The sequence below is a fragment of the Malus sylvestris genome, chromosome 6 (genome assembly GCF_916048215.2).
Source record: "Malus sylvestris chromosome 6, drMalSylv7.2, whole genome shotgun sequence".
In the NCBI taxonomy this organism is placed as follows: domain Eukaryota; kingdom Viridiplantae; phylum Streptophyta; class Magnoliopsida; order Rosales; family Rosaceae; genus Malus; species Malus sylvestris.
In genome coordinates, this window is record NC_062265.1 from 5,165,369 (window position 1) to 5,180,760 (window position 15,392).

The 15,392-nt window shown below is 38.2% G+C and overlaps 1 protein-coding gene across 5 annotated transcripts; it reads right to left on the reverse strand.

Annotated features, from left to right (window-relative positions):
• Positions 1 to 3,301: 3,301 nt before the first annotated feature.
• On the reverse strand, positions 3,302 to 13,912 carry LOC126626052 (two-component response regulator-like APRR2). 5 transcript variants are annotated; one of them, XM_050295236.1, is made up of 12 exons: positions 13,734 to 13,911; positions 13,108 to 13,328; positions 12,485 to 12,564; positions 12,326 to 12,392; positions 12,046 to 12,092; positions 11,829 to 11,906; positions 11,181 to 11,732; positions 10,814 to 10,954; positions 10,254 to 10,565; positions 4,772 to 4,840; positions 4,585 to 4,674; positions 3,302 to 3,887 (listed from the first exon to the last, which is right to left on the reverse strand). In XM_050295236.1, the coding sequence occupies exons 2-12, from the start codon at positions 13,235 to 13,237 to the stop codon at positions 3,726 to 3,728; spliced, it is 1,728 nt and encodes a 575-aa protein (XP_050151193.1). In that variant the 5' UTR covers positions 13,238 to 13,328; positions 13,734 to 13,911; the 3' UTR covers positions 3,302 to 3,725. The 5 variants fall into 5 exon arrangements, with proteins under 5 accessions (XP_050151193.1, XP_050151194.1, XP_050151192.1 ...); XM_050295237.1 differs by having other exon boundaries at positions 13,725 to 13,907; XM_050295235.1 differs by having other exon boundaries at positions 13,697 to 13,907.
• Positions 13,913 to 15,392: the final 1,480 nt, after the last annotated feature.

Genomic DNA, 15,392 nt, shown 5'->3' on the forward strand with positions numbered 1-15,392 from the left:
TCGAAGGGTAGTAGCCCCAAGTGGCCCGTGGATACGCTCGTCCTCGGGATAAGCCTCACCTATATGCGAATTAACTATAAAAATGTTATTTTTAAAGCACATAGGCAATACTAGCTAATAACTTCTCATACATTGCTCAAAATAGGTACATGAATATACCACAGTGATCTACACAACCTCAGGATCATCCCCATATGTTTAGAAATATCTTTGGACCTTCCACGTGCCCCCACGCGCGGCCCAAACCTGACGAATTCCCTAACCACCGTTAGGGAATATTTCGTTAAACCTAACAGATTCCGTCACATTTGACTGACGGCGTGAGAATATTCCATCATACTTGATGGAATATTCCTTCACCTCCTACCTCCAGCTCTGGCGACCGTCGCCGGCGCCGGAAACTGGGCAAAACTTCAAACTCACTATTCTCCTTCTTTTCTTCACCATTTTTCATGCAATTGGTACCAAAATGAAGCTAATAACATGTAGAATCACGTTATACTACTTTTAAGCCTTGAATTCCACTAGAATCTACCTGAGGAAGCTCGATAATCCGGTCGACTTGAAAAGCTTCGATATCGGCCCTCCTACGTCCAAACTCTTCCAACGAACTACCCCAAGGCTCGTGAGGACCTCCTTAAGCCTTCTATGTGCTTAGAATTCCCAAAATCGAAGAATAAAAGTTGCATAAACAGTGCATGGAATCGGACTTTGTGGTTCCACATGAAATCGAAGGTAACCTTACCTATATTTGGTACCTTTGAACTCGCGAGGACCTTAGGAACACAATGGTACCATTTTCAACCTCGATCTGCAAGGTTTGGGGTGTTCTTGCCCTTGTCCATACATAAGAGGGAAGAGAAAGAGTGAGAGTTTAAGAGGGGTGAGAGGACACGGGAGAGAGAAGAGAGAGTGTGTGTATGTGTGGCCTAGGATTGGTTAACCACCAAAAAGAACATAACTTAATCCTAATTGGTTCCAAACAATTAGGATTTTAAGAATATTAATCCAAAGCTACCCTTAAACCACATTACACAACTAACGTTGAAGGGTATTTTTGTCAATTCACGCCGTCGATAAATATATATTTGGGACGGGCTGTGACACTTAGCATTAGTATTATTATCATATGATTTTTGAAATAATAACATAGTTTGGTCATAAATTTTAAATTTGTAATATTCATAATAATTTTTATTGATGTGTAAGATTCTACATATCAAAGTTAGGTTGACCATCGTTATTAGAAATTCTGGCTACACTGAGTAGGTATTTTAAGATTGATTGAACTTGATCTCGAATATGAGCACTTTTATGTCTATTTCATGTCACTGCATTACTAGTTTGAGACTTACTACTTAATATGACATAAACCGATCTTTGCGGATGTCAAATAACCTTATCAATTATCCTATGGCTGAAAACTTACTTTACAACTTAAGATTCATAAAGTGCGTGTCTTGAGAATGCAAATTACTTACTATCTCGTCCCATTCTAAAGGTTGGTTTGGTATTGCTGTGCTTTAAAAAAAAACTGCTTCTGCTGTACTACGAGGATAAATAGTTGTGAAATAATCAATAAAGTGTTTGGTAAACTTTTTTGTAAAAGTACTTTTAGCAAAAAAAAAAAAAAACAGTGTTAAAGTGTTTGGTAAATTTTTATGTAAAACCATTGTGACTCTGTAAAATGACTAAAAAATATATGATGTTGAATATTATATAATAGTTTTTTTTTATCTTTTCTTTTATTATGACATTTATAAGATTTATATAAATTATTTATAAAGCAAGAGTGTACTTTTACCTTTTTTTATTAAGATATTTATAATTTTTTTTATTCTATTCTTTTCTCTAAGAGTGTTTCTTCTTTATCTTGTCCCTATTGCTCGCCGGAACTCTTCTTTTCTTCCTCCAGTCCCTCTCCACCCTCCTCCGCCTTCAAATCCACCTTCTGCAACTCACTAGCTTCATCCTCCTTCGCCTTCAAATCCACCTTTTGCCACTCACCATCTCCATCCTCCTCCACCTTCTCTATTGAATCCAGCTTCTGCACCTCATCAGGCTTTCCATTGTCCTCCCCCTGTTCTTTCAAATCTAGTTTCTGAAGCTTGTCGAGGACCGCATGATCGAGATTAGACAATGCGAGATCGAAATCAGGAGAAGAAGGCAAAAACCCCTGGTCGAAATGAGCGTGGTTGGTGCTGGGGGTTTCGGGATCTAGGGGTACAAGAGAGATAGCTTCAGAGATTGTCATTCTCCCTCTTGTGAAATCGGTTGGCGTAGAAGTTGGGTAAGGAAAAAAACCGGTTTTTCAAAGCTAGATTTTGCAGCTTTGTGTTTTTGGCTTTTTTCACCCAAAACTGTGAAAAAAAACTAATGTTGAATGTTTACCAAACACAAAAAAGCTCCCAGCTTTTTTTGATACCCACTTTTTGCAGAAGCACCTCAATACCAAACCTGAGCTAAAAGTCCTACATCTTAAGTTACACCTAGGACTCACCCAATCAATCATCCCTAATCAAGCATTAATTCACACATTGGATCAATGGATGTTTTTGCTTGGGGTGTGCTATCCATACACTTCTTTTTACTTCTCACACACTCCTTGTTAATTTCTGTCATTTGATCTTCTTTAATTCATCTAATCCTGCAGCCGAAAATTAGAAGGGTGTGAGAAGTAAAAAATGGTGTGTGAATATCACACCCCTTTTACTTACCCTAGTAGTCGAAGACTCGACATTGAGCTTGCCACGAGGAGCCAATCATGTATTGTCATGCCAATTGCTCTTCGAGCTTATTCGAACAATATTAATTAATAACGTTATGTATTTCGGAATCTACAATTTCAAATATCACATTTGATTATACGAAATTACTTGTTGGAAATTACCTGATCATAGTAGTTGTTTTAAATCCAGCTTGCACCCTAGGCAGAACAATGGATCACTTCTAATTATCTTTTTCTTTTTCTAAAGCATGTATGTCAAGGAGCATTTCTACTTACCCCTATAACTATAATGTATGCTCACCATACACATCATTTGACACATGTCATTTCAACCAATTTTGGTTAACTTTAATATCAGATGCTCCTTTTCCAAGTTTAAAAAAAAAGAAAAAAAAAAAAAACTACAGTTAAGTAGAAAGATACGTGTCAAATAATACAACATATAATGAGCGTACGCTATAATTTACGGTCGGTAAGCGAAAATGCGCTCATGTACATCACAGAAGGACCACAAGTCAGCCATTCCAACTAAGGTTTTCTGAGTTGTTATCCTATTCACAAGTCCCATATGGCAAAATGGCAGATGGCAGAGAAAACAACTCTGCCTTCCATTATTAATTAGACATGAAACGAAAGTAGTAGGAGTAGGACCGACCTAACAACATGAAAAGGGACCTCACGGAAAAGCCCATATCAGAAAGAAAAAAAAGTTGCACACCCAACTCGCTAGGTGGCCCTTATCTTCTGGAACTATTTACAATCAGCAATTTTGAATAATTTCCACATGAGGAGGGAAACGTGGCCAGTTCATGGCCATCCCAATTGTCAAATGTCAAAAGCTCAATTCTACACCCTATGGTCCTCGTTCACAAATCAAGCGTCCAATACATGTTAAAATTTGACAGAACACATGGTTATGGACTCGACTTGATTTGGCTGAGTGAAGTGAGAGGAGGACCACCACACTAGCCTTGTGGATGGGACAAGGTCCGCGACGTCAGCGGGTGTTGGAGCCGTTGATCTGAGGAATGTTGCAGATGCCTTGCCTTGTTAGCTCAGCTAGTACACCTTCAGTGGAAGGAGGCTTAAGGCCCAGAGGGAGGGGTAGCCATGGCTTGCTCATTGCCTCCTTCACAATCTTGTCAACAACTTCTTCTGCCTGCAGCATATATATTACCCTGGTGGTTAGATATGCGCTGGAGCTGTTACTGACACTTCAAAATAGTTCTCTGTACTTTTTCAAAGTGAAACAACTGAAAGGATTGAGAACATATACAAGACAACGATTTTGAAGTGCCAATAACTAATCCCGTCAAATTAATTAATTTTGCATGCATGTGTGTGATTTGAAACCAGAGTAGTTATTCTCCAAATTCAACCGACCTGTTTGGCCAATATGGATAAGCATTATTTTGGTGCAAACTAATGTCGTTCTCAATCATATAATTGAATGAGTGGCTTTTCAATGTTATTCAGTTTGATTTTTATAATGCTTTTCACACAATGACGACCAATTGGACAAATAGCAATTGAAGGCTAAATTTCACTTTTTGTACCTATACTTTAATTCAAATTTTACCGACAGTTGTTTATCAAACATTGAAATTCAAGAACAATTTCCACTTCGAATTTCAATGTCGGGTAAACTACTGTTGGTTAACCGTGTGAGCAATCACATACCATTCCCCTCACGCGGAAGGGCATTTGAGTCAAGAAAATGAACAGAAATTCAAGGCCTTGTCCTTGAAAGTGTGTGTCACAGTAGAAACTCGAAGGTTTTCACTAAATTTAATTAGATGCAATGTCAAAATTTAGAGCAATGTGCATGAACGAAGAATCTGCGTTTGTGGTGTTACCGGATGAATGTCGAAAGAGTTTTGTGGCATGCTGTAACCATGGCAGTTTTCAACTGCATGACCTCCTGCATTTTGAAAACCTGATGTGTTCTGCAATTTGCAAACGAAAGAGTGAAATTACACCTATGAAGATATATTACGTATATAACCAAAGAGTAGTAGAAACATAATTCATCGGCATACTCACTTGAGGATAGGGGGAATAGCCACCTTGTTCAGGTGGCATTACTGGGCAACCCCATGCATCAGCTTGTAACTGTACGGTTTAGGGTTTATGTTAGCTGTGTTAGAGATAAGTCAATATGTTAGATGATGACAAGTGTCAAAGGATTAAGAATAGTTATTAGTTCTTAGTCTGATGTGTTTGTTATATAAATACTCTTGAACAGTGTTGCTTAATGATCAAGAAATACAGTTGATACAGTTTTTACTTCTCTCTCTTCTTTCTCTGTCATAGCTTTCTCTTCTTTCTTTGTTATAGTTCTTATCATCTACAAGATTAACATGGTATCAATCGCCGTCATCGCTCGCGCTTGATCTCCGATCCTTCTTTTGCTTCCGCTACTGTCTCACGTTCTTCTTCTTCGTCTCTGTGCTCGGTGTTGCTGCTCTTCGTTGTTTGGCAGCTTCGATCTTGAGTTCTCTCTGTGCGATTCTAGGGTTTCATCAACTTTCTGCCCTGTGTTCGTTTATTCGGCCGATTCGCCGTTGTGTTCTTCGTAGTTTCTTCGAGCCTCTGTCGTCTGCCTACCAGGTGTTTGTTATAATTCCTGTTCACAATTTCTTTCTTAATTTGCGATCATGGTCACTGCTTCGCAATTACAACTTCTTCAGTCTCCCATTACTGCGCTTATTGCTTCTATTTCTACATCTGTGAGTGTTAAACTTGATGACTCGAATTATCTCAATTGGCATTTTCAAATGCAATTGCTGCTTGAAAGCAATGGGATTATGGGATTTGTTGATGGTACGACTTCATGTCCTGCTCGTTTTAGTCCTCAATCTGGAGACTCTGGCGTCGTTTCTACTTCCTCCACATCTGGTGAATCTGATGAGTATCGTATATGGATGATGCATGACAGAGCTCTAATGCAGTTGATTACTGCGACTTTATCTCCGATAGCCATGTCGTGTGCTATTGGTAGTACTTGTTCTCAGGATTTGTGGACTCGCTTAAAGGAGCAATTTTCAACTGTTTCTCGGACAAGCATATTCCAAATGAAGTCCAACCTTCAGACTATCAAAAAGGGTTCTGACTCAATTGCTCAGTACTTACAAAAGATTAAGGAGGCCCGAGATTATCTCTCAGCTGCTGGTGTTCAGTTTGCCGATGAAGATATTGTTATCCTTGCACTGAATGGTTTACCTGCTGAGTATAACACCTTTCGATGTGTTATTCGGGGTCGTGAAAATGTGATTTCAATGAAGGAGTTCCGGTCTCAGTTGCTTGCTGAAGAGACTATCCTTGAGTCTCATACTCAGGTTCCATTTCTGTCTGCTATGGTTGCTAATACTTCTCCTCCAGTTTCCCAAGGGGTATTTTCTAGTGGCAATGGCCAATCTCCGCCTGTGCCTGGTAATTTCCGAAGCTTTAATGGTAATAAGAATCGAAATAAGGGCAAGTTCACTCAAGGTCCTCGCCACTTTCAGTCTAGGCAGTCTTATTTACCTCAAATGCATGTTTTTCCTACATCAGCTCCTGGTGTTCTTGGTCAACCACCAGGCAGTTATTCTTCAAGGTCTTCTCCTCCTCAAATGGTTATATGTCAGTTATGTAACACTGAGGGTCATTCTGCAGCTTTTTGTGTGTCTACACCATCCACAAGGACTCAGTGTCAAATCTGTGGTAAAACGAATCATACCACATGGTTTTGTTTTCATAATGATAAAGGCCCTAACTATATGGGTTCTCGGTCTGGAATTGCTTATCAGCCGCGGTCTTCTTCTTTTTCTCCTTTCAGTGGAGTACAAGGTTCTCAGCCTTCAGTGGCCTCTCCTCCATTTACTCAGCAACCTATGCATGCTATGCATACTGCTCTGGCTCAGCAGCCTCAATCCTCTACACAGTCTTCTCCTCAGATATGGCTTACTGATTCTGGCGCAACAAATCATATGACTGCAGATTTGAGTAACCTTGCTCTTGCATCTCCATATCCCTCTCATGAAGTCATTCAAACAGCCAATGGTGAAGGTTTGCGTGTATCTCATATTGGCAACACTACCCTTAAGATGAATTCTGTTCAGCCTCTTAAATTAAACTCTGTGTTATATGTTCCACAATTAACTCAGAATTTGCTCTCTGTGCACAAAATTTGCCTTGACAATAATTGTTGGCTCATTTTTGATGCATTTGCTTTCTGGATTCAGGACAAGGCCACAGGGAGGATCTTGTTCAAAGGGCTGTGCAGTAATGGCCTCTACCCCATTTCCTCTCTTGCTACTTCCACTCTTGGCGTTTCCAAACCTCTTCACCAACCTACGGCACTTCTTGGACAGCTGGTTAATTCTTCCATTTGGCATCACAGATTAGGTCACCCGTCTAATTCCATTGTTACCTTAATGTTGAATAAAGCCAACCTATCCTGTACTAAGGATTCTTTCCCTGTTTTGTGTCAAAGTTGTTTAGAAGGAAAGTTTTGTAAACTTCCTTTTCCTGTTCATGTTAATAAGTCTGTACAACCCTTTGAGGTGGTGCATAGTGATCTTTGGGGTCCTGCACCTTGTTTGTCAGTTGATGGCTTCAAATATTATGTTACATTCGTTGATGAATGTACCAGATTTTGTTGGCTGTTTCCCCTTGTGAATAAATCTGATCTTTGTGCCACTTTTATTACCTTTTATTCTTTTGTTCTCAATCAGTTTTCAACCACTATTAAAGTTCTACAAAGTGATGGGGGGGGTGAGTATATTTCTCACAAACTTCAAACGTTTCTCTTACACAAAGGGATCTCACATCATATTTCTTGTCCTTATACCCCTGAGCAGAATGGTTTAGCCGAACGGAAACATAGGCACATTATTGAAACCACCATCACTTTACTTCAAACAGCACGGTTGCCTTCTCAGTTTTGGTCTTTTGCATGTCAAACAGCCATTTACCTTATTAATCGAATGCCATCACCTGTTCTATCCAAGACCTCTCCATTTCAGCGTTTATTTGGTGCAGAGCCTGTTATATCTCATCTCAAAATATTTGGTTGTACATGTTATCCTCTCCTTAAGCCATATACTACCTCTAAGTTACAACCTAAAACCATTAAATGTGTGTTTCTAGGATATGCCTCAAATTACAAAGGGTATATTTGTTATGATGTGTCTCACAAGAAAGTATATGTTTCTCGGCATGTAGTTTTCTTTGAACAAGAGTTTCCCTATACAGATTTATTAGTTCTTTCAAAATCACCAGGTTCTTTCCTTCTACCTCCTCTTGATCCTGTCACTTGTCCTGTTCCTTTTGTGACTCCCAATAATATAATAGTGTCCTCTTCCTTATCTCATACACATTCCACAGGTCCTGTGCTTGCCGAGAGTTCATCCAATTCCCCTGCCTCATCTCAAATTCAACCTCCACCTTCTCCAACCCACCCTACACCTTCTCCAGTCCCTACCACACCTACTTCCTCTCAGTCCATTACTGTTTCAGTCCCTGCTCCTTCACAACCTCCTGTGGTGCTTGATCATCGTCCTGAGGTTCTTCCTGTGGTGCTTGACATTCCACCCCTTAATCTTCATCCCATGCAAACCAGGAGTAAGAGTGGCATTAGTAAGAAGAAAGTATTTTTGTCTGCATTATCTGCTTCCTCCTCAGTTGATTTATCACTCACGGAACCAGCTACATATAAATCTGCTCTTAAGTGTCCTATTTGGTTCAATGCTATGAAGGATGAAATTGCAGCATTGCATACACAGGGTACTTGGAATTTGGTGGATCTCCCTGTTCATAGGAACTTGGTGGGTTGTAAGTGGGTGTTTAAGATAAAACGACATGCTGATGGTTCTGTTGCACGGCATAAAGCCAGATTGGTGGCAAAGGGCTTTAGTCAGGAACCTGGAGTTGATTATACTGAGACATTTAGTCCGGTTGTTAAGCCTACAACAGTACGGTTGGTTTTGGCATTGGCTGCTCATTTTAATTGGCCTTTACGGCAACTGGATGTGAAAAACGCCTTTTTACATGGCATTTTGCAGGAAGAGGTTTATATGGCTCAGCCACCTGGCTTTGAGGATCCGTTCCATCCTCATTTGGTCTGTCGGCTTCACAAATCCCTTTATGGTTTGAAACAAGCCCCCAGGGCTTGGAATGAGAAGTTCACTGCCTTTCTTCCCAAATTGGGGTTCCAGAATACATATTCCGATTCATCTCTATTTGTGCAAGTTCTTGGTTCTGATATTGTGGTTCTTTTACTTTATGTCGATGACATCATAGTAACTGGCAATACTTCACTTGGCATCTCACAAGTGATTTCCGCCTTAACTACTGAGTTTGATATCAAGGACTTAGGTCCTCTGCACTATTTTCTTGGAATCCAGATTACCAAAACTGCTACTGGTTTATTTCTTTCTCAACAGAAGTATGTTCAAGACTTATTGACCAAGACTGAGATGCTTGATTCTAAGGCCTGTGATACTCCCTGTCTTCCTTACACTCGGTTGCTCAAGGATGATGGTGATCCTTACAATAATCCCATGTTATATAGAAGTGTTGTTGGTGCTTTACAGTACCTTACTTTCACTCGGCCTGACATAGCCTTCTCGGTTCATCAAGTGTGTCAGTTTATGCAGACACCAATGAATGCTCATTTCACTGCTGTCAAGCGAATCCTGCGGTATTTGAAGGGTACCATGCACTTTGGCATTACTTATTCTCCTGGTGATCTCAGCTTGAAAGCCTTTAGCGATGCGGATTGGGCTGGTGACCCTAATGACCGCCGCTCCACCACTGGTTTGGTGGTCTTTTTAGGTAATAATCCTATTTCTTGGTCTTCCAAGAAACAACAGACCGTTTCTAGATCTTCTACTGAAGCTGAGTATAGGGCTCTGTCCTCCACTGCTGCTGAGCTCGATTGGATTCAACAGCTTCTGGTTTTTCTGCATATTCCATTGGTGTCTCCTCCTACTTTATTTTGTGATAATCTCTCTGCTATAGCGCTGTCCTTCAATCCTATTCAGCATCAGCGTACCAAACATATTGAGATTGATGTCCACTTTGTCAGAGAGCGCGTTGCCAAGCGTCAACTTTCTGTGCAGTTTGTTTCATCTCAGGAGCAGTTTGCAGACATTCTGACAAAGGGTTTAAGTTCCACTTTGTTTCGTATCCATTGTAACAATCTCATGCTCAGTTTATCTAAGCATGAGATTGCGGGAGGATGTTAGAGATAAGTCAATATGTTAGATGATGACAAGTGTCAAAGGATTAAGAATAGTTGTTAGTTCTTAGTCTGATGTGTTTGTTATATAAATACTCTTGAACAGTGTTGCTTAATGATCAAGAAATACAGTTGATACAGTTTTTACTTCTCTCTCTTCTTTCTCTGTCATAGCTTTCTCTTCTTTCTTTGTTATAGTTCTTATCATCTACAAGATTAACAAGCTGAACATATTTTACGATACACAAACAGATTATATCTACTATATATATTTACTTGTGAAGATGACGAACAATGCATTACCCCTGGATAAGGGTTCCAGTACTGCCAACTTTGATCTGATGGTTGCCACTGGGAGTGGGGATAGCCAGGTTGGCCCCACATCTGGACAGTGGCCGGATGACTGCTGGCAGGTGGTTGTGATCCCCACATTGGATAGGCTGGAGGCATTGATAGGGTGGGATTGGTGTAATGATACGGGGGGAAGGCCATGATAGGCCTGTGACTATAAGGATAATAACTCCTCTGGTGAATTGGATCTCTAGTATGATGCGGCTGCAGCAATCTCCGGTCTTCTTCCTTGGGTAGGATGTGCCTCTTATGCATGCGGTATTTCTGCTCGCATAATATCAATACTAATTAATCATCTCACCGTCACAATCTGAATGCCAAATATGGTATGAACACTAAAAAAAACAAGGATTTGAAGCTTTAGAATTTCAAACAATAAGATGATATATGCTTAATTGGCAGGTAGAAAAGTTTTTTGGACACAAATTTTATCCCATTCATGAGATTCGGTAGAAAATGATTATAATGAAACAGAACATGATTGGTTATCAAAGAATTAGAAAAATGCGCACCTGGAGATGGCTTGCTACATTATGCCTCGTCAAACCTTCAGTTTTCATCAGATCTAGTATTCGAGAAGGAATGGCTTGATCCACACCCAATTGCTCTACTGCCTGCACAAATTTCTTATGCAGTTCGGATGTCCAATCTACCTGAAACCAAACATAACATTGCAAATGTAATAAGATTTTCAGAATCTTCAAGTGCTTGTACGTACTCAATAATTGAAGTGAGCGCAAATAAAATAAATAATTTTCCAAGAGGACTACTAGTGTATCAATGCATGACCAACACACATAAATGTTGTCTGTACCAGTACGGGGTACGAATTGAAAAAGCTCAAACAATCTATCATGATTTGACTGTTAAATCGAGTACCTTCATCTTCTTCTGATTAGATTTGCTAGAAGAATTGGGAACCGATGCTTTACTCAGATTTTCAGCAGCACCACCATTATCATTACCACTGTCTATATTATCCGGGTGACGGGACATATTAACCTCACTCTTAGACCCATCACCTGAGACATTTTCCTTTTTAACCGCCGTCTTCCTAAGCATATGATGAGGTTCTCTTGTGAGAAGATTCCCTTCATCAATTGGATTGTTACAAGTAGTTTCGACTGATTTAGTTTCAATGTCATGCTCCCCACTCTCCTTCTCTGACAGGCAGTTAATTTGATCTTGGCAATCTCCATGGTCCAGTAATCGTGATACTTGTTTAAGCTGCGGTGTTGAAGGAGCTGGGTACTTATCACACCCTGCTGATTGTTCTTGGTCATTTTCATGGACCCGCAGAACATTTTCTGTTTCTTTAGAGATTTTACAGTTCTGTTCTTCATTTTCCTGTTTGGGCTGCACCATGGATACTGGTGATTCTTTGACAGGCTTGAGCGTTTCAGAGATGACACTTCCTCCTGCATTGAATGCCTGCTCAGGATATACAAAATCAGAAAATTTCTGCTTGCAAGAATTGCATAATACTTTGTGGTAGATCTTGAAACAACATTTCCATACTCGACGGACCTTATGAACCACATGCTGCCAAATATTCCTAAGTTTGTCCTCAGAGAGTGGTTTCCGCAGAAATTCAACTGCACCAAGCTGAAAATGGAACGTCATGACAACATATGATTCACAGGAAATGGAGTTAGAACCTTCTAAGACCACAGAGCTAAACTTGAACCAAAAAAATGTCGGTTCCATTGAAAGGTCAATTAAGAGGTTAGAGCAGATAGCTTACCGCTATACACTTCATCATGGTGCTCAGGCAATGAATGTTTGAAGTCACTGTAAGAAAAATTTGGCAGCTTACATCAGAAATAAAAGTAATATTTAATTATCTAAATTGTTATTAAAAGTTCGGATACAGATTCAGCAAATAAAACACAAAAGACGTTTATAAGCAGGTTAACAGACAAAACCATTAGAAGAACTAAAAAAGAAACAAACTACAAATCACGAAATCAAGAACACAATTTTGTGGCGAACTTAAAATGGTTAGAATTACTTTCTACACTTACTAATGATAGGCAACTCCTTAGCAGTTTCAAGAAATTGGAAACTCCAATGGCCATTGTTTGCATTTACCTGGGACCAATGAACAGAGTGGGTTGCTTTTGTCATCAAAACGTCTCTGAAAGTAGCATAATTAGGTTATAGTTTCGTTTTAAGTTCATTACCTCAATAATTGCAACATGGAAACTTTCAGGGTTGCTTGAAAATGCTGACAATGCTTCGTTTTCATTGCAGAATGCAGTAACTGCAATCAACACAATAATGTTACCCAAAATGTGTATACATAAAGCAGACATTGAAACAAACAATTTAAATTTTAAACTAAAGCAGTATAGTAACATAGAAGTTAAACCAATAGTAAAATATGCAAATATGCTATTTAGATCTAAACAGCATGAGTTCATAAATTTTATCCCTGCATTCAACACATCAGTTTAGTTCAGAGAATTACATTATTTTAAATCCAACAAGTATCCAACTATTCAACTTTAACCAAAAAAAATTTTAAAAAAAAATGAAGGGAAAAAATCAATGGTGGTGTTGAGAATTGCAAGAAATTGATTCTTCTTCCATGGCTATGTAGCTTCCTAAGTTCCATACGACTAAAATCCAAATCGACATTTGAAGAATGCATCTATATAAAGAAGCATTATAATTGAGATGCTTTTGAAAAGGGGGACCAGCATACTCCTGGAATGTTAATGAACAAGTGCGAAAAGAGTGAAATTAAATAGGTTTCTAATTTCGGAAACAAAATTGTTTTGCTAAGAAAGAAATAATCTCTAACCAATATAATCCATTGCCTCAAGCTTTGATCTTATCTGGGAAGCAGAAGTGGTGTCTCCATCAAGCAGAAGAACTCTGAGGCCCTTTGGGAAATCTTTCCACTCCTGCAAATCATTGGCAGTGCAAACCATAGCTGGTTTGGCATCCTTTCTCGGGCTGCTGTCCTTATGTACTGCTGCTCCAGATCACAGCTTTAAACCACCACCATCCAATTAATCAACTCTGCAAGATTAATTACTAATTAAACACAACCATCTTTCCTTGATCTAATAATCTTAAAGCAAATAAAATAAACAACAGACAGTATAAGATCTTCACCATCTCTAAGAAAATGAAGAGGTTAAAAAAAAACAAAAAGGCAATAATACCGTCTGAAACAAAAACTGGGAAATTCTTGGGAGTGAAAACTAAAACAACAAACTTCACAATTCAGGCAAAGGCATGCATGCACATATAATTAAGCTCAAAAGCAGCAGAAAAGCCAGCAGTATATCATATCGCTCTCCCAAAGCGAAAAATATAAACACGTATACCAACAAGATCAATATACATCCCAAAGAAAATGCAGTGAAAGATAAAATATTTCTTACTATTCACCAAAACACAAAAGTATAAAACCTTTGTCACCTCAAAAGGCTCTCCTTCAGGTCCTCTTCCACATCTTCGATGTATGCAGAAAGCTGCTTATAAGAGAGAGAGAGAGAGAGAGAGAGAGAGAGAGAGGTTTAAGTGCGTCTTCTGAAGGCGTCTGAGGCCTCTGCACACATTTACCATCGGGTGTTTACGGACCACAGAATATGCAAAAAGTCTTTTCTTTTTCAATACAAATTTTTCTCTATCAGCAAACCTATTTTTTGGTGCATATCCCAAAGCCTACCAGAAATGTACTTTTTCTCCTAATGAGAAATAATACTTGCGTTCCGTCCTGATGTAATTTTACCTGTAAATAATGTTATTTTACCGTAAAATATTATAATCAGAGTTATTCAATTTCTTAATTTTTATTTAAAGATTATTACTAGAAAAAGATTTTTCGAACACGAGATTATTTAATTATACAAATGTGTCAAATAAAGCGACAGTGTATGCACCAAGTAACATATTAAAAATGAATTGTTTATTTATTTGATACATTTAGATGATTAAACGATTTTCGATTCGAATTTTTCTTTTGTACGGATAACCTTCAAATGAAAATTAAGAAATTAGACGTTTCTGATTATAATTTTTTTATGGTAAAAATATGTTATTTGCAAGTGGGAGAATGAGTTCATCTCTCCAAAGGTGAATGCAAGTATTATTCTTTCATTATATGAAATACAAAGTGATACGTTACGTGTCATAATACAAGTGAATATACACTAATACCTTATATTATAACACGTAATGTACCAGTTTGTATTTGGATAGATGAAAAAAAAAATCTCTCCCCATAATAGAATACACAATGCATATTATTTCATATATTACAATGCATATCATTTAGGATTGTCCTCTTTTAATCAGCACATGGGTTGGGAATTAATCAGACGCTCAACTAACATTCCATTTTAGTTCTTTTAGCCACTTCAGACCACGTCACACTTTTCCATAAAGATTGATTAGTGTCCCTTATATTATGATTTTTTTTTTCGCTTTTAGTTAGAGCTGTGATCTCCACCAATAATTTTCTTATCATATAATGGCCCACAATTGAATCATGATGCAAATGCTCTCTTCTTGTAAAAAAACCTTTGGTTTGCTTAGAAGTAATTTTAAATTAACTAATAGTGTTCCACAGACGCTAAAAATTATTCTAATTTGAAAATATTGAAGTGTTGTTTGGAAAAAATATTTGTTCTGTGCTTCCACTTAAAGTGTCTTTACGTGAAGCGTTTGTATTTTTCTTAAGAATTTCGATGTACACCAAATAGAAGTGTCTCCAAAAACTTTTGAAAAAAAAAAGTATTTTAAAAAAGCATTTTCATTGATTTTCCTCTTTACTTGAAACATACCTCACATAATAATATCACTTTTTAAATGAAAACAATAAAGAAAGATAATATCACTTGTGTGAATTTTCCAGGTTTTTATGCTCCTCACGTGAAAGACTTTGCAGGCAAATATAATTATTGTGGAATGAAACATGTGAGTTTATATGACACAATCCAAAAGTAGCTTTCTATACTCCTCCGTTAATCACGAAAGATTTTTATGTATCTGAAGCATAGGACAGTACATCATATATATGTTATTATAAAAGTGAAAGAAATTTTTTTATAAAGTGTCCCTCAACTTGTATAATAA

Excerpts from the sequence above, each read along its gene's own strand:
- LOC126626052 (XM_050295236.1), bottom strand. The coding sequence starts at position 13,237 with ATGGTTTGCACTGCCAATGATTTGCAGGAGTGGAAAGATTTCCCAAAG. Across the intron at positions 10,566-10,813 it reads ATGTAGCAAGCCATCTCCAG|AAATACCGCATGCATAAGAG; the intron begins GTGCGCATTTTT and ends TTATGCGAGCAG. Across the intron at positions 3,888-4,584 it reads ACTCTTTCGACATTCATCCG|GCAGAAGAAGTTGTTGACAA; the intron begins GTAACACCACAA and ends TATATGCTGCAG.